Source organism: Branchiostoma floridae, chromosome 12 (assembly GCF_000003815.2).
Source record: "Branchiostoma floridae strain S238N-H82 chromosome 12, Bfl_VNyyK, whole genome shotgun sequence".
Classification (NCBI taxonomy): Eukaryota; Metazoa; Chordata; class Leptocardii; order Amphioxiformes; family Branchiostomatidae; genus Branchiostoma; species Branchiostoma floridae.
The window spans coordinates 12,527,619-12,552,844 of NC_049990.1; the positions used below are offsets into that span (position 1 = coordinate 12,527,619).

General features: G+C 42.7%; 1 protein-coding gene across 2 annotated transcripts in view; it reads left to right on the top strand.

Annotated features, from left to right (window-relative positions):
- The window catches only part of LOC118427235 (collagen alpha-2(IV) chain-like), a 47,082-nt gene that overhangs the window by 18,059 nt on the left and 3,797 nt on the right, over nucleotides 1–25,226 (top strand). Inside the window, exons 4-41 of one of the 2 annotated variants that reach the window (XM_035836884.1) lie at nucleotides 2,906–3,040; nucleotides 3,234–3,278; nucleotides 3,430–3,492; nucleotides 4,443–4,496; nucleotides 4,880–4,948; nucleotides 5,210–5,245; nucleotides 5,375–5,437; nucleotides 5,643–5,678; nucleotides 5,909–5,950; nucleotides 6,231–6,347; nucleotides 6,786–6,845; nucleotides 8,117–8,197; nucleotides 8,360–8,404; nucleotides 8,902–8,955; nucleotides 9,585–9,647; nucleotides 10,274–10,475; nucleotides 12,551–12,727; nucleotides 13,130–13,258; nucleotides 13,770–13,948; nucleotides 14,540–14,624; nucleotides 14,923–15,041; nucleotides 15,356–15,533; nucleotides 17,024–17,221; nucleotides 17,514–17,639; nucleotides 18,006–18,104; nucleotides 18,502–18,663; nucleotides 19,128–19,298; nucleotides 19,667–19,810; nucleotides 20,590–20,724; nucleotides 21,297–21,478; nucleotides 21,687–21,750; nucleotides 21,944–22,126; nucleotides 22,328–22,507; nucleotides 22,812–22,934; nucleotides 23,225–23,338; nucleotides 23,770–24,030; nucleotides 24,168–24,317; nucleotides 24,900–25,016. In XM_035836884.1, coding sequence (XP_035692777.1) covers nucleotides 2,906–3,040; nucleotides 3,234–3,278; nucleotides 3,430–3,492; nucleotides 4,443–4,496; nucleotides 4,880–4,948; nucleotides 5,210–5,245; nucleotides 5,375–5,437; nucleotides 5,643–5,678; nucleotides 5,909–5,950; nucleotides 6,231–6,347; nucleotides 6,786–6,845; nucleotides 8,117–8,197; nucleotides 8,360–8,404; nucleotides 8,902–8,955; nucleotides 9,585–9,647; nucleotides 10,274–10,475; nucleotides 12,551–12,727; nucleotides 13,130–13,258; nucleotides 13,770–13,948; nucleotides 14,540–14,624; nucleotides 14,923–15,041; nucleotides 15,356–15,533; nucleotides 17,024–17,221; nucleotides 17,514–17,639; nucleotides 18,006–18,104; nucleotides 18,502–18,663; nucleotides 19,128–19,298; nucleotides 19,667–19,810; nucleotides 20,590–20,724; nucleotides 21,297–21,478; nucleotides 21,687–21,750; nucleotides 21,944–22,126; nucleotides 22,328–22,507; nucleotides 22,812–22,934; nucleotides 23,225–23,338; nucleotides 23,770–24,030; nucleotides 24,168–24,317; nucleotides 24,900–25,016 — 4,441 coding nt within the window. Of the gene's footprint in view, nucleotides 1–2,905; nucleotides 3,041–3,233; nucleotides 3,279–3,429; nucleotides 3,493–4,442; nucleotides 4,497–4,879; nucleotides 4,949–5,209; nucleotides 5,246–5,374; nucleotides 5,438–5,642; nucleotides 5,679–5,908; nucleotides 5,951–6,230; nucleotides 6,348–6,785; nucleotides 6,846–8,116; nucleotides 8,198–8,359; nucleotides 8,405–8,901; nucleotides 8,956–9,584; nucleotides 9,648–10,273; nucleotides 10,476–12,550; nucleotides 12,728–13,129; nucleotides 13,259–13,769; nucleotides 13,949–14,539; nucleotides 14,625–14,922; nucleotides 15,042–15,355; nucleotides 15,534–17,023; nucleotides 17,222–17,513; nucleotides 17,640–18,005; nucleotides 18,105–18,501; nucleotides 18,664–19,127; nucleotides 19,299–19,666; nucleotides 19,811–20,407; nucleotides 20,540–20,589; nucleotides 20,725–21,296; nucleotides 21,479–21,686; nucleotides 21,751–21,943; nucleotides 22,127–22,327; nucleotides 22,508–22,811; nucleotides 22,935–23,224; nucleotides 23,339–23,769; nucleotides 24,031–24,167; nucleotides 24,318–24,899; nucleotides 25,017–25,226 lie in introns of both variants that reach the window. The other variant, XM_035836885.1, reaches the window with a different exon arrangement.

Below are 25,226 nucleotides of genomic sequence, written 5' to 3' on the forward strand. Positions count from 1 at the left end.
TCGAAAATAAAGAACAATGGCAAGTGTTCTGTAGACAGTTCAGTTAAGAGTAGCCCAGTGTGTTTTCATAGGTTCACATACTCAAACACTGAATAAGAAAGTACAATATTACCCACTGAAGTTTCATGTTAATCTATGTATGTATTCACAGAGGAGCAGTATATAAATATAGTTGGTGTAATTTATGACATTTAGAGCATTAGCCTTGATGTACCTTTTTATAATGATTCGGAAATTCCAGATTAGGAGAATATAAATAGGCTTAAAAGTCAGCTGTTCGTTTACAAAAATGGAAGTAAATGCTCTTAATGCAGCTGTCTGAAGTGTAGAGTCTTCCGGCTAAAGCCCAAGTGTTGCCTACTGGCAAGAAATGGCATAAACATCTAATGACCAATCTTCGTATTAAGTTACACACTGAAATCTAAAAGGCCATTCTTTTAATTTGCTGTGCATGTTCTTTCACTACTCTTCATTTGTCAAAATACATTTTGAACCAAATTGCGGTTTTACATTTCTTCAGTGCAGAATCCTAGAAAATGTGGGGTGCCGTAAATGATTGACCTTCGCGTTTCAAACATATCTTACATGCACTTATGAGTGCCCAAGAATGTTGCATGTTTGAAAGCGTTAAGCTTAACAGAAAGATATTCTTTCCTCAGTCAATTTGGATGTAGGGTTCATGCATGACACAGTGTTTCTACACCTTATACTTGTGTACTCTCTAAGGGTTCGATGAACACTAAGTACATGTAGTGCTTTATTGAATGCCCTACCAGAAAGAATCCATCTGGTAAGACAGTTGCTCTTCTGTCCCTGGAGTTTCATGGAATTTTGGAAACAACCTTCATATTTTACAAGCCTGGTCCTTGGCCAACACACTCAAGGAAAGGTTGTTAAGGGTGGGGGAGGAGTTAAGGTCAAAGTGAATGCTGACTCAGATATACAAATAGAAACAAATACAATTGGGCAATTTCAATGAAAATGGGATATTTTATTGCCCTTTTGTTCATACAAAGAAAAATATAGAAAAAACCTTCAATCTATATTCAATATCAATCAGAGTAGATTAAATCAAAAGAAATTGAATGTTAAGACAGTAAGTCAAGAATTTATAGTGACTAACAATGACGTAAAAAGCATTGAAAAGCTTTTATTTTATAGTTTTTGTTTGCTAATTGTCCTGTTAAGGTACCCCTCTGAATCCTAACCACCCCTGTCGAAACCAATAAAAAGGCATCTTGTACACATAGCATAAGTAAATACTGAATGCCAGCCAGTGGTCTTCTGGCAGTGTTTTTGAGTGTTTATTTGACTGCTGGCTATGACCTTTGTGTAATATGAACTATGTGAGCACAATGCAGTAGCAAAAGATAAGCAATCTCCACACAGAACCTATGTCCATGTGTTCTGTATCGCATGCACTATACAAACATCACAGGTAGAGCGAGTGCTTGACAATTGTCACGGCACCTATTTGGGGAACACTGCCACCATTGTTACATGTTTACTTGTATAACTTACTCTGGTGCTACACCTAATAATCAAATCTTTATTCTGCATCAAACCAAGCCGGACCTGAGAGTCTTGCAAGTGGACACAGGTTTCTGTGTGAAAGACATCGCCTCAGTTGATGTTGATTTTCCACTTGGGCAATTGTAGCGTGTATGTGGGTGTTCAAGTGTGAAAGCTTTACGGGTACCTGCGACCACTCTCTTTCTCTGTCTTGTTTGGAAGATAAATGGAATATTTGAGACAAACCAAACATGGTGTTGCGATGTGGTCTAAAGAAGCTGTACAGAAGGTGTTCCATATGCGCCCTTCAGTATTCTTCTGCAACCTCTCAGATGTCTACGTCCGAAACACTATCTTCCATCTGTTGTGCACACCTTTCTGAAGTTTGGTAGAAAAACACGCAAAAAAAGTAGATAAAAATTGAGAAACACAAATGATGTTGATGTTAGTAGAGAATTTGACATATTCTCTAAGGTTGTGAGTTTGGTCTGTGCTAAAGTCGTCTGTAGTGACAAGGCGAGAAGACATATTGCTGTGTGGGTCAAATTAAGGTGAAATACTGGACACCTTGGGTTGGTCCAGTTTCTTAAGAAAGGAAAAGAAAACATCCGACACAGAGCCTTCTGGGTTTTCTTAAGGCCTGCAGTCTTACATGAGTACACTGGGCCTTAGAAGTTAGATTGTATATCCCTGCTGTTATTTATCTCCACACAACTTGCCTTCTGAAGTATAGAGCTGTTGGAAAAATTTGATACCAATGTAAACATTTCAGGGGGCTGCCCGCCCACACTGAATGTCTTGTTGTCCATCACGCATTGCTGATGTTGTGTAGCACCACCAGCAGTGTGTAGGCACAAGTACAAAATAACCCTTAGACTGCTAAGGTAGACCTTTGAGGATTCATCTTGGTTGCAGAGTTAGGCGGAATATTCTCTAGACCTCAACACCCTCCATTATAAAATGACAAATAAAAGTCGCTGTAGATTTATTGTCTTTTATTGTTACCACATTATATTATGCATGTCTTAAAAATGCATACATGTAGTAAAGCACAGTCATCCGCAAAAAATGTCTATGTTGGCATTTTTCATCTCCCTATAATCATGAAAAATAACTAATGTCTTTGTAGCAATCTGTGTCACCTGTCAGGAAGTGTTTAGAAGTGTTTATGTGCCATGAAACTTAACTGCTGCCAAGTAATTGACCCAAAACCTTCAGTCAGTATTTGACCACAATTCAAACTGACCTAAAAACCTCCAGTATAACACAAACTGGGTCACTGTCTGGATACTTTAGGTCAAGGTGATGTAATTCATCTCGTGTCTGGTGCCTGAGTTGTTTGGTGATGGACAGTGATGTAAACAGTGATGTAAACATTTTGTTTATCCTACAGGGGGCACCAGGACCAATAGGACCTCAAGGATTACAGGGCAACCAGGGCTTCCCTGGACCAGAAGGACCATATGGGGAGAAGGGGAATAAAGGAACACCCGGCGACCCTGGACCAAGGGGGCAAAAGGGAGACAGGGTATACACAAGACTTAAAAACATCATTTCACACGTAGTTTATTAATAATAAATGAGGATAACATGGCAACCCTGTTACATGTGAAAACTCTTTCCTACCATCATTTCTACCGATTTTTGCTTTTGTTGTTTATATTAATAACTTAACGTAATAATAATCATAGAGGTTTAATCGTCATGTTTTATGTCGACAGGGAAAAATGGGTGTTCCAGGCTTTCCAGGATTAAATGGCATCCCTGTAAGTATTACTCTAACTTATATCTACCAAACGTTGGTGTATATGACAATGACAATCAAAAGCATTTTGAATATCTTGTAACCTTATGTCCTGTTCAGTCAGTGTATTAAAGTGAAAGATTTGATCATGATGTACTGGGGTTTTTTTGCAGGGCCTACAAGGGTTGCCTGGTGCTATGGGCATGCCTGGTTTAGATGGCTGCAATGGAACCCAGGTAAGAATATTTTCTATACTATCATAGCCATGGACTGTACATGACGATAAACTGGATAGTGACAATATATTGTCTCACCATGACAACAGTGTAATATTAAGAACATGTGGTTAAGGTTTTAAAGGTCTGCTACGCAGTTTTTTGCACTCAAATTTGAAATATTCTAGAACTAAGAAATCTCAGATTTACTACTACTTTTTGACACTTTTGTGTCATTATTTCACGTTTGCAACGTAGAGAATTAGCCTACAAACATTTCGTCCTACGCGCGCTGTAACTTTCTGACCTCCCTAGTTAGGCACCAGTGAGAATTCGAACAAGAATCAATCACAACAGTTCGTTCGGAAGAAACAAGATGGCTGAAACCCAACGCGGGTGTGCAGAATCACAGGTTTTCAAACGCGCTCGCACGGCGAAAATATCGACTCCCGACATACCTTGAATAGTGTTCCGTAACGTGGTAGGCTTGATTCAACTAACTATATAAAGAAATGGCCGGAAAATGGATTTTTTGTTTTCAGTTTGAAGCGCAAAAAACTGCGCAGCAGACCTTTAAAATTCCCCGTTGTGAAATTGATTTGAGGGCTCTCGATCATACACTAAGCCATATGGTATCATTCCTGTAGATAGAAGATAACCAAAATTTAAGACAACACTATCAGGTCTGTTTGTATCCTTATGTCCTTTTCTATAGAAAAAATAATCCAAGTGTCAAGAGTGAGTAATGAAATAAAAGTCCATTGTGACCAATGCAAGCTTTTTCTTTCACAAAAAAAAGACTAAATTGCTTCAAGTAAACAGTTAATCCATACATGTAGTCTGCAAAATCCAATGTGCTTCAACCATTTCAAGTCTATCACAGCTTTGAAGTACTATTAAGGTTTCATGTTTGTTTGTGTTAAACTGTGCTGTATATTTTTGTGTGTTAAACTGTGCTGTATGTTCTTTAGGGAGACCCAGGTGGCCCTGGCTTACCTGGAGTGGACGGTTCTCGGGGACCACCGGTGAGTCAACTCAAAGTTAGACAGTTGTTATGTAATGTAATATATTGCAACTATTAGGCTAAAGTGACAGGCATTGTTTGTGAATTGCTAACTATGTGTACCAAAGTCAGATATTTTTAAATGCCATGTATATCTTGTAGAGTTTGAAATACGAAAAGTTTCAATTGGCTAGATTTCAAGCCCCAGGGATAGAAGTACAATTAAGTGAGGGTAACACTTGGGCACAAATGTTATGTGTCACCTACCGAAGTGTATTTGATATGTACACAGCATTCGATGGTCATTAAATATCCAAGGTCGAAGGGGGCTTTGAAAACACATGTAGGTGGTGACAGACTACAGTACAACAAATATATCACATTCTGTGTGTTTCTTCACCTCAGGGTAAAACAGGCAAGAAAGGAGTCAAAGGTGAACCTGGCTTGGCACTTGGTGGAACAAAAGGACAGAAGGTGGGTAGAGCTTCTCAGTGTCGTCTTTTAATTTACCGACCATTCGTACTAAGCATTGATTTCTATCCAATGCAACCAGCATTGTGAATGGTAAATTGAAACTTCATGTGTAGAAAGTTAATGAGAGACTTTAGAAGTCTGATGAAAATTTGAGTTGGTGAAACACAATTGGCGCTAGCCTTTTAAGGACCAAATGATAAACATTTGTCTTCAGCTTCCACTAACATCTTTTTTCCATTTTCTTTTTGGTTTGTTTTACAGGGAGATGCTGGCAGACCGGGCCTTGACGGTTTACCGGTAAGTTGGATTTCTTAAATCGAAGACACAAAAGTTCTATCATTTTTTTTTAACGAAAGAACTTTACAGTGATAATTGTCAGCCATAAAGTGTTGATAACACATGTTAATTTTCTTGTTTTGCTTGCAGGGTCCTCCTGGTCTAGATGGACTGTCTGGAAGTAATGGAGCTCCTGGAGAACCTGGACTACAGGTACGGGTTCTTCCCGATTCAAATCTCTGTAATAGATTGTCATAAACAGTAGTTTAGCTATACATACACAATATTGCAATATATTGAAATCCATATACAAATTGCAATCCATATAGAAATTTTGTATTATCTATCGCTTTGATGATGGCTTTGTTTGTTGTCAGTGTCATTAACCAAATTTTTGTTTCTACCATATGATACATAGGGTGACAGAGGCGAAAAGGGAGACAAAGGCTTGAAAGTAAGTATTCCTTGAGTGCTGTTAAAATTTCAGCTGAACATATGTGAAAGTGCTTTCAGTTTATTAAGTGCTAATAAATCAAAATTTTGTAGAACCAAACAAACTTAAGGGTCAATAATTATTCCCAAAATTTTCCACATGTCATTTAAACCATACCATTTGTCATATGCAGCTCATCTTAAGGATTAATGCATTAAGCTGATAGTTTTTTGTTGTTCTTTCCTTCTCAGGGATCTATGGGCCTTGGCTTTGCAGGACCAAAAGGAGAGCCTGTAAGTAACAAGTTGCTATGTTATATTATAGTTAAGTAGGTTTCTGTACTTCCTTTCCCTTTTAAATCTGTTGTTGATGCAAGAGTATGTGCGTGTTATTTTTTAAAGAAAAATAAATCCCAAATCTAGTCATGCTAACTTTTAGTTAGACTCCTATGATACTTTGCAAAGAAAGTGTCAATTAATATAATGTCAATGAAACCATGTGGAGTAACAAAGCAAGCATAAGCTGCCAAAGTATGTCCTAAAAGATGATTTTTTTCTGCCCCCCTATCCCCAGGGTGAGCCAGGTAAACCCGGCCCTCCTGGACCCCCAGGCGGTGGAACTGGAGAACAGAGACAGCCGCCAGGGGGCGCTATTGGAGAGAAGGGACAGAAGGGAGAGTTCGGAATCAGGGTAAGTAAAAGATGTAGAACTTCCCACCTCATGATTGTGTATCCTAACAGTAGAGTCTATGTCAATTTTGTAAGTTAATGTTTAAGGCTATCATAACAAAACTAGCTGCCTTTAGTAAAACCATAATTTCTAGCAATAATTGGGCTTAGACCTGATGTAGAATGCATGTTGCTATAGCAGATATTTCATTTAGGACATTCAAAAAAGTTTCTGACGACTTTTTTTACCGCCTACTCCTTCCTGTTCACTCTGGCAATAGCTAAACATGTGTAAGTCTGGAATCCTTTGGGAATTGAGCAGGAATCTCTCGCCACTTTTGTGTGTAAATAGAACGGATACTAGGACAGCTGGCTTGGCTGGCCTGTCTCACAAAATGTCATCTTTAACTTAAGATGTATCACGTCATACTTACAAATATTTCCGTTGTTTATCTGACAGGGTCCCACTGGTCCTAAGGGTCTGCCTGGTAACCCTGGTCCCCCTGGACCACCAGGACAGGTGAGTCACTCTTAAAACAGGTTATTTTATTTTTTTTAAGTTTATACAAATGCTTCTTTCTTATCATCTGAACTGTCTCCTGTTCATATTCACACCCCTGCCTAAGCGTATGTAGGCTGAGCAAAATTAAACACTAGGTTGTAGATGTTAGTTTTTGTACATTGAAGCCTAGAAAACCTTTGACTGAATCTATATGTAGAGTATAAACAAACAACTATTATCATTATCAAACTTGACTGGTGTTGATCAGTCACATTTATTCAAAGGAAAACCTGAAAATTAACATTTTCTCTGAAAAGGTAAACTGTTGGCATTTTCATTCTTGGGGATTGCTTACCAAGAGTCTAATGTAAACTGTGAGCCCAAATGCTTTTGTCCTTATCTGGAACCCCCATTTGAGCAACCATTGTCCACATGTGTGATAGACACCTGATGCTTTATGGTTGGAGTTTCAGACCAATGTTTGTCTTACCAGACTTGGCAGCTCTTACATATCCCTTGGAAGTCTGCGATATCGTGGTGTCCAAGGTCTTGAAAAAGTTCATATGCTGCAGACTGTCATCTTCTCCCATTTAATGTATGTCATCCTATGCCAGAATAGAGTTGTCACTACACCAAATTGAAGCCGTGGGTGTTCGAATCAATTCAAACCAACAGAATAGACCCTTTGACATTGCCTACTTCCTTGTGATTAAAAACAAGATATTTATGGATATCAAGACAGACGTTGGTGTCAAATTGCAATCTTCAAACCACTGTTCGTTGATACCTGTACAACAGGATGAAGTGATTTATACTACTTCACTATTCAGCTTAAATGAATTTGCTTATCTTCAGGCTGTATTTTTTTTAACTACAGTTATTAGTTATACATAAATAATACTTCACCATTCAGCTTTAATGAATTTGCTTATCTTCAGGTGTTTTTATTTAACTACAGTTACATGTATTAGTTATACATAGATACAACTTCACCTTTCAGCTTAAATGAATTTGCTTATCTTCAGACTGTTTTTTTAAACTACAGCTATTAAATTTTAGAAAATGTGGGACTTTTCGTCTCCCTCTGCTTCCAAAAAGAAAAAAACCCCCAACCTGTTTAGAAATAGCCAACACTAGTATTAGATTAAAATATTGTTTATGACTGTCCATTGTCACTATGTGTATACCATGTACTTGCAATTAGCCCTCGGGCACGAACTTGCAAATAAACTTCTATTTAAAAAAATGTAGTTATAAATCAAATCTTTTTGTGATGTTCTGTTTGGCAGGTGATTGGTGGAGGTGGAGGAACAGTTGGGTTACTTGGTCCCAAGGGACAGCCAGGAGACCCAGGATTGGCCGGACCACGGGTAAGTCTTACTCATACAAATGTCTTGTTTTTACAGATATCTCAAAGGTGTGGCTTATGGTTATAACAAGATAGTAGAGAGCAAACAATTCTATGTCTATTCTTTCATCCTCATTACAGGATTTGTACAGCTGTTCTAATGTTTAATGTCCACTTTCCTCAGGGTCCACCTGGAGCAGCTGGTCCTCCTGGCTTCCCAGGCAGCAAGGTATGTATAGAGGCATCATCATTGTCATAGTGGGTGGTATCAGTCACTAAAAAGACTGAGGCTGGCTTGCATCTATCTCCATTGTCAAGTCCTTGTACTAAGGCCCATCTATATCCTGATGATATGCTAAATTATGAACATCAGTGCTCAGAGTGCAGGAAATGTTCTATAATACTTAGTGCACCACACAAGTTTTACCTGTTATACTAAAAAGTAAAGAAGCATGACTCACATTGAATGTTGTTAAGAAACCATTTCGTCTGGTTGAAATAGTCTGGTTATTGTCCTAGAATTGTATTGTGTAAGAAGTTAATTCTGTGTCTTGCTCCAAAAGTATGTAGGTGGAAGAAAACAACCATTTGTTTTAGACTTAACACATATAGCATTGGTTAGTGTAGCCAAATCATTACACCACATAGTAGCACATAGTTATGTCAGTTTTGTCTGTATTGAAAGCTATGCCTGATGATATAAAACAAACTGTTTCTCCTTGTCAGGGATATCCTGGTGACCCTGGACGTGGTGGATCTCCTGGTGTTCCCGGACCCAAGGTATGTCAGCAAGGGGCCAAGTTGTATTTCATTGATGATACAGATGGAAAGCAGAAAGAAACACTTACTTTAAATGATGTTTACTTTAATTATGTCATAATATTTCGATTATGTCATAATATGTAACAAAAGAACTCAATGCAATAGACTAAACCAATCTTGAGAAAACAATTTGCATGTTATCATGCACTTCTCTGATTAACTGGTAGGGGGCACTTCTGCATCACTTAAATTTTATCAAAGCGTATCTACATTCTGATTTAACTATTAAGCTTAGTTGTGGAAGCCAGTTAACTGCACGTCGGATAAACGCACACTTCGGTCAATTGCACGGAATCCCCAAATCCCGTGGCAGTGCGGTCCAACTGGGTAACTTTGCATTATCGCACACGCCGGATAATTGCACGGAATTCTCTGGCAAATTGGGTGTGCAATTAAGCGGCTTCCACTGTATTTCTTTGGCCATGTATTGATATTGAACTGGCTGCAAATGTTAGGAAGTAAGCATTATTTGTGTATTTCTGTGTGTGATATTGGCATGTGAATGTGATATGTGAAAGTAACAACATACAATTTGAAGACACTGGTATGAAGCAGTTAAGTGATTTCTTACTCATCAATCCTTGCAGGGTAATCCTGGTGAAGCTGGTTTCCCCGGAGCCCCTGGACCACCCGGCAACCCTGCACCTGGGGTAAGAGATAGTCCAAATAGTTGGCTATTATTTTAAGGCTGATCTTTTGCTCTGCATTAGCCACATGTGCACTATGAAATGCTATTTGATGTAACATCGACTATCATAATTCCACCAGGTGCCATAATACCGGCACTTCAAAAAGCATTAGTATAGAGGTCTTGCCAAGATTGTCTTGATACCGAATGTAAAATATCGTAAATGTAATACAATTCAGATATTTAGGTGTTGAAGACAATCTTGAGAAGGCCTCTATAACAACATTTTTTATGGTGGCGGTATAATGGCACCTGGTGGATTTATGTGAATGTATGTTACTGTATTTATCAAGTCACAGAATATGTCAGCCTGTACAGCATGTACAGACTAGTTTTTTAGGTGCCTGTAATACTGTATACTCCCTATTTCTGCAATCAATATTTGTCAAATGCAGGATGGCTTCCATAGTCAATTGGTCCCTTTTATGAGAGTAGTGCTTATTTGCACTTTTTTAGTGTTAAATGCTGTTAACAGTCAAGCATGATATGAGACATGAAAAATTTGCCCTAAACAAGTCTTGCTTCATGATCATATTTATTACTGGCAACAATGGATAATTATAGATTGTCCATGTTTAAACTCTACAGTTTACTGGAGCAGCTGGCCCACCCGGCCCCCCTGGCCCAGCAGGGTTACCTGGCGCTGTAGGACCCAAGGGCCAACCTGGAAATAATGGAGGGAGTGGCCCCAGGGGACCTCAAGGAGACCCTGGCGGCCCTGGTCTGCCTGGCCCACCTGGATCGTCCTTTGGTAGCACTGTGGGCAGAAAGGGAGAACCAGGCATTCCAGGTACGGAAACAAGTCAAGTAGAAGCCAGTTAATTGCAGTTATTGCACTAAGGATAATCGCACACTTCTGTTATTTGCACAAAATCCCGTTATGGTGTGGTCCAGTTTAATAACTTTGCTTTGTTGCACCATTCGGAAAATGAAATTAAATGTACTGGCAAATGGTGTGTGCAATTAAGCGGCTTCTACTGTACTACCCAGTACAATTGGTATGGGAACAGTGAAGAGACAAGGGGACATCTTCAAAACATTAACATCACATTACTTTCTAGTTTTGATGTGCTCATGTACTAACCTGGAATCCAGTCTACTGCTGGCTGGGCCTACCGTACTTAGTGCAGGCTTTGTACGGGGCCAGGGAAGCTCCCAGCCGCTTAGGTAACCGGCCACACCCGGTAGAATTTTCACGGGGTTAGACTTAGCCCAGTGGGAGTTAATTTGCCAGGGAGTTAATTTGCCCGCCAGCAGTAGACTGGGGAATAGTTAATAGGAACAATTCTCGGCGCGGCGATCCCCGCGCCGTTTCTAACCAATAGTGTTACGAGAACCCAATCAACTTGCCGCGCCTTGATTGGTGCGCGCAGCACGCGGTAAATCCGCCTTGTCAAACCCTGACATGATTACCATATCAACATGGCCGACTCGGGGGAGCCTGACACACGCGCACGGCTGCTCTGGAAAATGCCTTTTTCCAGGGCTCTGTTGTTGTTTGAAGGGGTCGATAGCTTTAAAGATAAGCAGAAGGAAGTTTTGTGGTTGTTTCTGCATGGAAAGGATGTCATGGCTCTCCTCCTCATTGATCTACCAAGCTGACCCACGGGCCGCGGGACATAACTGTTGACATCACTCGAGTGTCCAGATGGACTGAAGTCCGCGAACTTTCCCACTCTATAGAGACTGTTCTGTCCCCTCTAGTCGCCCTGATCAGAGACCAGGTCAAAGAAGCCAGATGACTTGGGGTATCAGTTGGCGACGCTACTCCCAGTGAGAATTAGAGGCGTGCAGATTGGGAGGTTTCAGCTCGTTTTGAGACGTGGGTCATGACTTGTTGTTGTTCCATATCACTTATTCTCCGTGTAAATGACATTCAACTGGTCTCTCTACGTTGTTTATAAAGTACCATTAGGTTATATCTAAAGAAGAAAAAACACTACATACATCTGTGATTACCTTTCACACAGTCATAGAAAAACGTTGATATTTTGTCTGTCTCCAGATCCATTTCTCTTCATGAATAAAACTTAGTCTTACCAAGGAGTCTTACGTTGCATACAGGAACTTCCAATATCCATTGTTCACGTTCTTTTCTCACATTTCGTTTAAAAAAAAGACTACAATGTTATTTAGTCAGTTGTGACATTTATTCTGGCTTACTAGGATCCCAAAACCGCCCGATTGTAGTGTAGATACGAAAGTGATATGATTACATCACGGCAAGCAGGCCATGAATATGTAACAAGGCAGTAGTGGATTCGCCAGCGCATGGCGCGCTCAGGCCAATTGTGCCGTGTGCTGAGGGACTCCCGTGGTGTAGGAAGCCTTATCGCAAATCTGATCTCGAGGAAATTTAAACAAGGATCTCCCCAGTCTACTGCTGGCGGGCAAATTAACTCCCACTAGGCTAAGTCTAACCCCGTGAAAATTCTACCGGGTGTGGCCGGTTACCTAAGCGGCTGGGAGCTTCCCTGGCCCCGTACAAAGCCTGCACTAAGTACGGTAGGCCCAGCCAGCAGTAGACTGGATTCCAGGTTACTCATGTACAGGCTTATTCAGGTGAATTTTCTTCTTTTTTGGTAACAAACTAAGGATATGAGGTCATGAGTATTAAACAGAAAAGATTTATGTTTCTTAAAGTTGCCAAAGAGGTTTACTAGTATGCAAAGTAGTATATGCAAGTATGCCAGTTACAGACAAGCCAAACCAGCACATATAACTTACTTGCTCACCAGGTATGACATTCAAGCTCAGAGTGTAGAAATGATTCCTACATAAAAATGAACCTACATGATTTTTGCATGGTAATTGCATTCCTGCATGAAAGATTGAATTAACTTACCATTTGACTTCCTGTTGCAGGTGTACCAGGCATGATTGGTCCTCAGGGTCCCCCAGGATTCCCTGGTCGCAAGGGAGAAGCTGGTGTTCCTGGTCGCCCTGGTGTTGGCGTGGGTGCGCTCCCAGGCAGAGACGGCCCTCCTGGAACCCCTGGTGGACCTGGACCCAAGGGTGATCCTGGTTTCCCTGGAGCACCAGGTGAGAAAGACAGTCTACAAGGACTGAAAGCTGTTCTACACTCCTGTCAGTCTGAACTTAGAAGATGCAACTCTATATTGAAGTTGGGATCAGTCTGCAGCTGTGTTGCATAGCAGTCATGTTCTGATAACCCCCCAAGTACCCCTCAGATATGGACTGTTTTTGCAAAATTGCACATGATATTGTGACTGTTAGATAGTGACATGTAACGTATCTATTCTTGGCTTTGTCCACATTTCAGGACCACCAGGTAGAGATACGAAACTAGTTATACATACACACGGGAATGGCAGTTGCAAGTGCGACCATTTCAGTCGCACTAGATGCAGTAACAAGCCCTGTGATGTGGTATGTCTGTTAAAAAATGATACTTATCATTTCTTTGCTCTCTCCACCCTTCAGGCCAACCTGGCAGAGTAACTGGAACTGGTCCCATCCCTGGTCCACAGGGTCCCCCAGGACCTCCTGGAATTCCCGGAGGAAATGGAGAGCCTGGCTTGCCTGGGTCCCCTGGCTTCCCTGGTGCTAAAGGTAAGGTCACATTGTTGGTTGGAGAATTAAAGTACTTCTATTCGACACATTTGATATCATTGGGTAATTTGCGTTCTTCGAGTAGCATGGGTAGTCAAGTGGTTAGTGACCCTGCCTCTAAACCAAGAGATTAAAAGTTTGAATCCAGACTGTTGACGGTCACCCTACCTGCATTCAACTAGAAGGGGCACAGTGTTGAGCCATTGTTGGTTTTACTCGCCAAAAACGAATAGGGGAATATACCCATTATGATGAACCTGCATGTACTCTATGTCTGTCTTCTCTGTCAGACCCAGTGGAAGAGTAGCTATACTGTCATTGTGCTAAACATGTTTTAGATCACTTTCAGTTCCCTAAAGAAGAGTAGGGATGACCCATTGTAGTAGGCCTAGCACATGAAGAAGCCATGACGAAACCTGGTTGCCCAGTAAGCTGTCCAAAACGCAGTATGATTCTATTGAGCATCAGGCTTTGAGTTGGACTTGCATTGACGTATTGCCCTGGTTGTCAGGTGAGCGTGGCGGAGACTGTTTTGCGTGTCCGGGTGGGCAGAAGGGAGAGCGTGGTGACTCTGGCGCACCTGGAGCACCTGGCGGGGTCACACAACCCGGACGTCCTGGCACACCTGGGCTGAAGGGAGAGCCTGGAACACCTGGTCTACCTGGAACTCCTGGAACACAAGGACCTGAGGTATCCCATCTTTCTATCATTAACTCATAAGGCTATGTTGATTTGATTATGGATGACATGTGTGTGCATCAATTTTTGGCCATTTCCTAAAATAAAAAAGTTTTCAACCTTACTGTAAATAGTACATTAAGCAGCCTCAAAATAAGCTGTATGCTGTGGATTTCAAAACATCAAAAAATGCGTACCAATGTCATACAATATTCCAAGGTCAAAGAAGATATGAAAGAACAAAAATGAAGAATGTATTGTTTGGTGTACTATATGATATATTCTGTGTGTTCAATCAGTTGTTTGACCTTCCTGACTACTTTAATTTTATAACAAAAGCAACTTTTTTGTCAAACTTTATTTTTATTCTCACGCTTCAGTTTTTTGGTTCCCATAGAATGTCATTCATATCATGAAATCAACATGGCATTAGCAGTGTATTTTTAAGCCCAGATTGTTGGGTACATCATTACGTCCGAAATAATGAAACCTGGTAAGCTTTCTATTCTTTGAAAAGTTTCGACTAGGATACAGCCACAGGTGTACTGTGGAAAGTCTTGTATGCGAACTTTTGACCAATGTGTTGTTCTTGGTGTTGTACAGGGACCCGCTGGCCCACGTGGGCCTCCTGGCCCAGCCGGAATGCCGGGAGATACATTCGGAGGTGGCGCCATTCCTGGAGCTCCAGGTTGGTTACAGCATTCATTTGTTCTTGTTAGTTAGAATGTTCACAAACCCTTCTTTTTTTAGTGGGATATTGGAAAGGTGTAATGTCTTCTTTAATGAATCTGCTATTACTAGATGATTGGAACTTTATTTTTAACTAAGAACCCACTGGGTATAGCTTACATTAATTTGGTAAAACCAGTCTTCACAGCAGATTTGATATCATGCTGCAACATTGTTAGCTTTGAGATGTTTAATGGTATCAATGTGTTATCAACCATTGCTTCAGTGTTTGACAAAGTGTATGATGACATCTATAGGTGCCAAGGGAGAGCGTGGTGACCCCGGCTTGCCTGGTGCCCCTGGGAGACCTGGATTCGGAGCTGGAGGAAGTGGCCCTCCTGGACCACCTGGTATTCCTGGTGGACCTGGTCCAAAGGTGAGAAATAGGCAAATTTCGTCCTTTGTTACTCTTACAAATTTATGATTACATCCAGGCTTAATACAGGCTTAATACAGACCCAATCATTATATTTACAAAATGCATCAATCCAATACAATAGTTTGTCAAGTTCAGTTTGCCTTTTATCTTTGTAAACTTGTGTTTTAGTTTCCATTAATGTGAAAGAGTTGGCAGAAGCGCTGTCTGATTTTAGCATTGGGCGACGGTTCTGTACCGCAGTGCTGTTGTTCAGATGAATATTACAGACCAAGGCTTTGTTATTGTGATGACATGTACCTGTATTATCTCAGGGTGAGCCTGGCATTCCTGGTCGACCTGGGGGCCCAGGTCGGGATGGTGGTCCTGGTCTCCAAGGTCCACCTGGTCCATCATTTGGTGGCGGTCCTGGCCTTCCTGGAATGAAGGGGTTGCGAGGTGACCCTGGCCTTTCCGGACCCCCTGGTGCCCCTGGGCCTAAGGGTGAACCTGGTAAGGAAGTCACCTCAGTATATGGTGCCGTTCAACTTCAACATTAACAACAGTAACAAGTTCAAGTAACAAGTTCAAGTAGTTTCATTCATTGAAATTTGTAGAAGAAAAAACAGAAAAATTAATGGTCAATGTTGATAACATGTAGTGTAATGTGTTTAACTTGTACAGTTTTTTTAGAATGTGCACAATACTAAGTAACATATCAAGATTTGTTCATTTCATTTTCAACTTCATAATCTGGTATCATGAAGGTAATACTGATATAGACTGTAAGCTGTAGTGGTATAGCTTTGATGTTGGCCTTCCAGGCAGTATTGCTCAAACTTGTGGAACGATGTCTTTCCATTGAGCCTCATTTAGTCCATAGGCGGTAGGCCAAGGAATTGTCTTTGATTCGCCCGTACACCGTATCGCTGAGCATTGCCGGGGTTGGGGATTACCCGAAGGTCGGGGAAGTCGGCGAAGCCGACCAATCGGCGCAGGAGTTTTTCCACCCGAAGGTCGGCTAAGCCGACCAATTTAGCCGACCAATCGGCGTAGCCGATTTAGAGGCGAGCGAAGCGAGCTAGGTGGGAAAGGCCTTTTCTACTATCGCCGTTTTCTGCAAAATTCTAATATCTAAGTCAAAACTTTCAAGTGAATTATGTTCGTCGAGTTATTTGGAGGCCATTTAACGTACAAAGAGCACATATTAGTCATTTCAAATTAAAATAAACGCCATTGAATTTTAGCCGATTTCCGGGTCACTGCGTTACCAGCAGTACGGCGGCGGCCACACCACGTCGTCGTAAGAAAAACGCATCGGTAGCTAGTATATTTACCAAAACGCTGGCACTAACCACATGTAATCGTTATAATCATTGATGCATTATTCTTGTAGAACGGTCCATACTTAAATAATCGCTAAAATGCCATCTGTTTCACGAGATCTGTATTCCTAAGGAAGTTGGTATTCCTATCTCAGTTCTTACTTTCGGGTTGGCGACGTTACCGATCACGAAAATCAGACGAAAGCAGTGGAAAAAACACGGTCAAAACGTATCTGCAGTGCAGCGTAGCTTTTGTCAGCGTGTTGAAACCCTCAAACTTCTCAAATAGTACCACGAAAACCGACAAGGCGCCTAAACGGGCCCGCCGTACGATCCCACACCACAACACAGATGATCGAAAACACCGGAAGTGGTAACGCACATCAGGGAGATCGGTTGCTTACCCATCCAACATTTAAAGTTAGGGGAAAGGCGGCGCAAAGGATGACGGGAAATACTCGCACTAAGAAGATAGTAATCTTTGACGGGAGCATCTGAGGAGGCATTTCCAGATTGGCGGTACACGGCGGACTACCGTGGCAGACAGCGCGCGGCTGGGTTCCTGTTACTCAACAAAAAACACAATTCCGAGGCCTATTGCCCATGTTTAGTCTCACTTAGCCACACTTTTGTTACACAAACCCTGATACCCATTGTTTCATTCTCATTGTCCCTCAGGTGATTCATTTGCTACACAAACCCGTCCTGGTGAGCCTGGCCCACCTGGTCCTGTGGGTCTCCCAGGACAGCCTGGTTTCCAGGGAGAGCCCGGCGGCCCAGGGAACCCTGGACCACCTGGAGGACCTGGACGCCCTGGAGTTAAGGGAGAGGCTGGTATTCCTGGACTGCCTGGGAGCTCCTTCCCTGGTCCAGTTGGTAAGTAAATGCTGAAAAACTTATGTTAGTAAAAACTAATGATAAGCCAGTTGCAAAAAAAGTGTAGACAATTGTTCATAATATAGTACTAGATAAAAAATAAATACACAATTTACTAGCCTACTGCTGCCTACCCCTGTGTCAGGGATCCCAGCAGCAGTGCAAACAAATAATGGATACTACAACTACTACTACTGCTACTACTCTTCTGGTATAGAACAATGTGACGTATTGTTTAAGAAGCCATGACAAGTTGTTAAAAGGGTTTTTCCCTGCTCCCCTCCCCCTTTAGGTCTGACCGGACCCAGGGGTGACCCTGGCCTGCCAGGATTGCCCGGACCAAGGGGAGACCCCGGTCTGCCTGGCCGCCCTGGAGGAGGAGGATTCCCTGGACCAAAGGGAGAGCCTGGAAACCCAGGTGAGTGTCAAACCTGCTTTAGTTACACATATGATTATGAAGATGCTTTGACAGACAACATCTATTTTTAAGGCTAAGGTAATGGTGCACTACTTAACACATGGATGAACTTGCAAGCTAAGGTAAAGAATGAGATAGAGACAGTGATAATGCCCACTGTATTGATCAATATGGATTATGCCAATGATGACACCAAACAAGTTACTTTGTTCTGTTTGAAAGGTATGGAGCTGCTTGACATGCATCCTTAAATCTTAATAATTGTCATTCTTACTCTCACATGATGTAGCGTAGAATTTTTGGCTGAAGTGTTGTCAACATAAATGAGGCAGTTCGTCTCTCAACCTTGTTGTCATGTATGTGCAGCTATTGGCGGTGGTGTTGGCCCTGTGGGTCTCCCTGGCCCACCTGGCCTGAACGGAGGGCCAGGACCTCGTGGAGATGACGGCATCCCAGGCGGCCCTGGTGAGTCCTTTTTTTTTGTACTGAGTTGTAATAAAACATACTTGAAGCTTACAGGTTTAAATGAATAGGACTTCTAAGTCAAAAACCCCTTAGTCAGAAACATGTATGCTAACTCCGTTCACTGAGAGTTAGGATTTGTCCATTCGGAGAAGTATGGGTTACAATAAACAAATAGAACAGATTGGTTTTGATGTGCTCAAACCATCATTGTAGTACTTGAGGCCTTAAGACTTACTTCGCATTTTCATTGGTTACTACTATTGGCTCTGTAAAGCAAGGAGAGATTTGCACAAAGATGTGTTTGTTGTGTGGTAACTGCTGCAGGTAAAAAACACCTTACATTTACAAATAATGTCATAAAGTCATAGGTGAGAAAGTGTAAATCTTTCCCCTTCAGGTCTTCCTGGTCCCCCTGGAAACATCGGCTTCCCCGGCCTGAAGGGAGAGCCCGGACGTCCTGGTCAGCCCGGACGTCCCGGTGAGCCTGGTGACTCCGGCGCCGGCGGATCTGTGGGGCCAATGGGACCACCCGGTCCTGTGGGCGGACCTGGCTTACCAGGTGAGGACTTGTTAAAACCACGAATAAATTTGGTAGCTTTATCATTGTTATACCAGACGCAGGTGCACCAATTACATATAAGATGGGGGGAAGGCATACGCTGAAATTGCAATCTTGTTTATAGAAAGACTAACATGTAATATTGAGCAATAAGCAAAAGAGAAGCAGAAAATGGTCACTGGCTTACCACGTGAGGCAGTGTTGAAATCATGAATCAATTTCCTGGCTTTATCATTGTTATACCAGACACAGGTACACCAATGACATTTGTTACATATAAATGGGGGAGGCACTCACTGAAATTGCAGTCTTATTTAGAGAAAGACTCACATGTGATATTGAACACTAAGCAAAAGAGAGGCAGAAAACGGGCACTGGATAGAAAAGAAAGTCCTAATGTCATATCTGTTTCATTTCTTAGTACAAAGTTGCTTGGAGATATAACTTGTGTGATTTCTACTCAGGTGGACCTGGCCGGAAGGGAGAGATGGGTGCCCCTGGTGGTCCTGGCTTTGGAGGTCGCCCGGGTCCTCCCGGTGAAAATGGCCTGCCTGGCCCGCGTGGTTTTGATGGCCCACCTGGTCGACCTGGCCCTGGTGGTGGTGACGGCATCCCTGGTCAGCCTGGAGGTCCAGGTTTGTATGGGTTTCTTAACTATGTACAGGATTGTTTTGCTTAAGAAAAGAACATTAAGAAGCTGGTAAAAATTGTTGGGTTTCCGTTTGCCCGACTGATTTTAACAAAAACCTGCTGGCCCTAGCCTTTATTCATACTTGCGCTTGTAAAATGTGCATCTGTATAATTACAATATCAGTGCCTGATGCATTTTACTTTCACATATTGCTAAACTGTATTTTTTAGGTCACTTTCAGCCGAAATCTAAAGAGAAAAATTTAAAAAGATTGAATCCCTTCCAACTGATCTTTTAAGACCATAACCAAAGACACAACATTTGTGCTTGGCCTAAGCAATGTAATGTGCTCTTTATTTCATTTGGAACCAGGTCCAAAGGGAGACATGGGTATGCCTGGATTGTCCGGTCCTGCTGGTCCACCTGGCCCACCCTCCGGCCTCTCTCGCCCCGGACCACCTGGAGACCGTGGATTTGACGGCAGACCTGGCGGCCCCGGCACACCTGGAGCTAAGGGTATGTGTGATGTGGTGTGGTGTAGAGGGTACACAGGAAGAGAGCAGGATATAAGTAGAGTTGAAATACTGAAGACTTGTAGAAATCCTTCCACTATAAGACATTTACCCTGTACAGATATTGGTATGGAGATCCACTGCAACCACATTTTATATGTTTTGTGGTTTATAAACTAACTCAAGCAGAGTAGTGAGCAGTTGATCAAGGGGCCAACTGCAATCTGGTGAGGTAAGAAGTGCTCAGTGTCGCATCAAGTTTCTAGCAAATGCATGCTAGGCAAAACTGAAATGCAACTGTAGATAATGTAATGCAATTATGGTTAATTACTCATAACTAATCAGTTATTTTGAACTTTCCTACTGGAAATGTCTTACATTTAAAGAGCAATATTTGAATCATCTTTTACATTCTGGCAAACCAATAAAACAGCTTTACTGGAAATTATCTTGTCAGTCAGTCAAGCGAGACATTTTCCTGTCTACTTTCTGAGCTGACCACAACGTGGGATTGGCAGTTATATTGAGGAGTGTGAGATGGTGACTGGTCATGTGATTTATTAAAGCTGTATTAAAATTGCTATGACCTGAAATTCTACAGGTGAGCGTGGTGACCCCGGCCTTAACGGAGCCCCTGGTCCACCCGGCCCACCAGCCCGAGCAGTCTCAGGCGTCAAGGGAGAGAGAGGAGGCCCAGGTTTACCTGGTTTGCAGGGTCGCCCTGGCACTTCTGGTTGGTAGAATCCACATATTTACACCTTTTCTTATGTCCTGATGTCGTAGGTGAGCCCGGTGCGCCTGGACTTCCAGGCCCCACGGGACCCCCCGGGCGACCTTTCCAGGGGCCACAGTATGCTCCACCAGGAGAAAGGGGAGATCCTGGGAGGCCCGGTTCACCCGGCCTCCCGGGAAATCCTGGTCAGTATGAAGTGAAAGGGGCCGTGTGAAAGAAAAGCGCAACGCATTAAAAGAATGGCAAAAGCTTGGCCTGTACAAGCATGAGCTTCCAATGTAGCTAAACAAACATGCGTCAAACAAAAAATAACAAATGCAGTGCTGTTAAAAGCCCCAAGTGTTTTAATTGCAATAAACACAAGCTAACTAGAAAAAAGCAAACCTTTGACCAATGAAAGCACGAGCCTCACATATGCTTCATGAAAGCTGAAACCAATTTTGCTGCCCAGAAATGCAGTAGAAATTGGTGCCGGTAAAAATACTGACTTTAAAAATCCCAGCCTTTAATCTTGTATACTTTCATCAGGTTAGTGGATAACTGGACATTAAGCTTCTTTGTACACAGCCAATGGCCTGCAAAGAACCTTAATATCTACTTATCTAGTAACCTTTCGAAAATTTCTAATTCCTACCTTTAAAAAGCAAAATAAATATCCCATGGTACTTTTGCCACTTTATCCTGCTTTACTTGTAGAAGTAGAAGAATATCAGAGATTGTGTCTGGAAGCAAACTTTGGGGTTGAATTTCCTCCCAGGTCCTCCCGGTGGTTTGGGACCTCCCGGTGACATGGGCCGCCCTGGCGCCCCTGGTCTTCCCGGACCTCCTGGCCTGCCTGGTGATGGAGTTGGACTTCCTGGCCCACCAGGACGACCAGGCGGCCCTGGCCCACGTGGTGACGACGGCTTCCCCGGTGGCCCTGGTACTAAGGGAGAACGGGTAAGTGTCAAATGTCCACCAATCGTCACACTTTTCCATTTGTGACATCACTGAGAATAATGTCTTAAACTTTTAAATCATCTTAATTCCCAGCAGTCTTAAAAAACAGCTTTAACGTGTCTTGTCTTTGTCTTCAAATTGTATTCTTAATGACACATATACATAACAACCTGTTAATTTTTCAATCTTTTAATTTTGCATTTTCTAGGGTGATAATGGAAGGGCTGGTACCCCTGGTCCTCCTGGGTCTCCTGGGTTCCCTGGAGCTAAAGGTATGTCGTGAAACAATCTGTGTGATCTATTTGCTGCATTCTACTATCTGCAGTCATAGATGGGATAAAAGCATTTATTGGATCCCTTTGGACGGTGCTCTTGATGTTAACTTGACAATTATCTCTTTATGTCATGACTGTAAGAAGACAGAAAGTAGGTGAGACAAATGTGTATTTACCCCTGTTTCTGCAGGTGAAGGTGGAGCATCAGTAGGACTACCAGGACCCTCTGGTCTTGATGGCCCCCCTGGAGAAAACGGCCTGCCAGGCTTCCCAGGTGCTAAGGGTGAACCAGGTAACCCTGGTATACCCGGCCCACCTGGTACACCCGGTCGGGACAGTGGCGGTGGTATCCCTGGCCCCCCTGGCCCAAGAGGTGTGTAATATGTAGATCTTCAAGGTGTAAACAAACCATGTTAAGCAAAACATACCCTGGTAGTCATGCTTGAATAGTTTACGTTAGAGTGGTTTTCGTTGAAGTGAAAATCTTAAATATCCATTGCATTATCTAGCTGATGATAAAGAGCTTAGTCCAGTGGCATTCATTTATTGTTTGTTCTTCTTACTTTTTCTACAGGGTTTGATGGAGCTCCTGGACCGAAGGGTGACCCAGGTTTCGGAGGCGGCCCTGGTCTGCCCGGTCCGGCTGGTCCCCCTGGTGGGTCCGGCGGCCCTGGTCCCAAGGGTGACCCTGGATTCTCTGGAAGACCTGGACAACCCGGTAACCCCGGACCTCCCGGTCCCAGTGGACCTCCAGGTAATGGGTCTTACAGGAGAAGACAGGAAATGATTATCATTTGTAGGGTAGATAATACTGATTCCAACATTGTTTCAACCAAATGTCTTTTGTGACTCTCTTCACTCTTCTTTAGATGTGGTTTGCTAGCTTTCTTACAAGTTACCAGTAACTGTGCACAAAATCAAGTACTGTGTATTGTGTAAAAGTTCAAAACTAGTCTTTAAATCTTAACCTGAGTCATTGATGCACATGGGGATTATTTGTTCAGTAGGGAATGTCAGTTTCGACCTTCATTGTGTCTAACTTGACCTGTTGACTGTAGGTGAGGGTGCAGGCGGTCGGGTTGGCCCACCAGGTGCTCCTGGTTTCCCAGGAGAAAGAGGACAGAATGGCGCACCTGGTACTGACGGACTTCCTGGGGGCCCTGGTCCCAAAGGTGACCCAGGTAAGTGTCAGCCACAGTATACTTACATCATCTACATACATGTGCAATTACTTGTCATTGGGCATTCAAATCGTCTTCAGCAATGTGGAGTATTTTAATTTAATTGTGGAGTTGTAATGAAAATTGTCACAAAGTAGTTTTTATAAAAAGAAGACTTGTCTAAAGAAGGGATCGTTTTCATTAGAAGGCAGTATCCATTTTGTTGTTTTTATGTTGGTTGTAACATGTTGGTTGTAGCATGTTGGTGCAATCCCTGACTAAGATGTAACCACTGTCCCATGATTCCGCAGGTTTCTCAGGCGGTGCTGGCCCCCCAGGTCCACCTGGTCCCCCTGGCCGTGTGGTTGGTGGAGTGCCCGGACAGAAGGGAGATCCTGGCTTCCCTGGGAGAAACGGTCTGCCTGGTACGTACATATATACATGTGCATCAACCTGTTTCTGCAGTCATACACGCTTAATATGTAGATTTGTAAAGACTTATCCTTCAAGCTAATAGATGTCTTTCACACCAAAATCCCCTTCAATATTGTTTTCGTGTAGAAAAGAAAATTCGCGGGTCTTAGTGGTAAGTGTGCAGATGTTGACACACTGACAGCACCAAATTCGTAGGTGTTTTGGCACCTTTAGACAGATTAAACAGACAGCATGGCGAGTATTGAACTCAGGACCTACTGATTCTGATTCCAATGCTCTAGCCGTTGCGCCACACAGACACCCCTTTCGTGTAGAGCTTCACTCAAATGGAATCTTATTTGTTATATCAAACTATGTTTGAGACTAAAACTGTCTGTTAACATTTCAACCAAACACTTATCCTGTTTGTTTTTTCCTGCAGGTCCCCAGGGTCCCCCTGGCACACCAGGCGGAAACGGCTTCCCAGGACAGAAGGGAGCGAGAGGTGACTCCGGTCCCGCTGGACCTGCAGGTGGGGTTTCCCTACCCGGCCCTCCAGGACTTCAAGGCCCCCCTGGTCCCAATGGTCGCCCTGGCGGCCCCGGACCTAAGGGAGACCAAGGTCCACCTTCTTTGAGTGGTGGCCCTGGACCCAGAGGTGATCCTGGCCCACCTGGTTTATCTGGCCGTCCAGGTTCTCCAGGTAAGTTTTTATCTGTTTTAAAGCAGGACACAGGAAGCATTGCTGACTTCTTGCACCACTTATTTAGTTAAGAATACAATCTGTGTACAATGAATGAAAATATAACTATACAATGCTCCTGTGATTCCTTTCCTCAGGAAACCCCGGTGTGAATGGTCTGAAGGGAGAGCGTGGTGAACCTGGCCGCTCCTTTGGTGGCGGTGTTGGACCCAGGGGAGACCCTGGTACACCCGGCCAGCCCGGAAACAGGGGTCTGCCAGGGTTACCTGGGGCTTCTGGTCCCCCAGGTATGTATGCTAGATTTAGAAACATCTTATTACGTATTGACCTGTCACTTGCTTTGTCAACTGATGATTTTACAAGTTTAGATTCAGGGACAGTTTTTATGCAATGCTGGTGATGAGGAAAGTGACAATTTAGCCAGAATAACAAAGTGTTGTGTGTGGTTTTCAGTTAAGTGTTGTATTAAATTAATGTCATTTCCACTAGTGAATTGACACATAAACCCAGGAACTTCCAGGAACTTAACTTAATACATAACTGAAACTGGACACTTACATGTATAGCTCACGCTGCTAAAGTTTAGACATGCAGGTAATAAGATGCGCCAAAAAGCAGTTACTCAAGTAACTGGATACGATTTTGGATCCACTAGTGTGTCACTGACGAAAACTTGTGGATGCTAGTTGAAACGTCTGACCGTTTCCAAAATCATATCCAGTTGCTTGAGTAACTGCTTTTAGCACATGTATAGCCCACATCGTCAAAACTACATAAGGGCGAAGAGGTCAGATTGAAAGCTCTACATATTAAGCTAACATTACAAGGTAACATGACATATGATGATTGACAGCTATCATTGGTTGCAGGTGGCCCTGGCGGCCCTGGTCCCCAGGGTGATGATGGACAGCCAGGCTTCCCTGGTGGTGCCGGCCCCCCTGGAGACCCTGGACTGCGCGGCCTTGGTGGTGCTCCTGGTCTTGCAGGTCAGCTCGCTCTCTTTTTTCTCAAAATTTTTTATGCATTTTCATATTCATAAGGACATCATAGATAGAAATAAAACAATACAAATATATGTCTGAATGATACATAAAGTTAGCGTATACCAAAGGAAAAAAACACTTAATACTTTGTACCACAAAGATAAACAGTGGCTGATGATTTTACATTGAAATTTTAAGTTGATTGCTTTGATG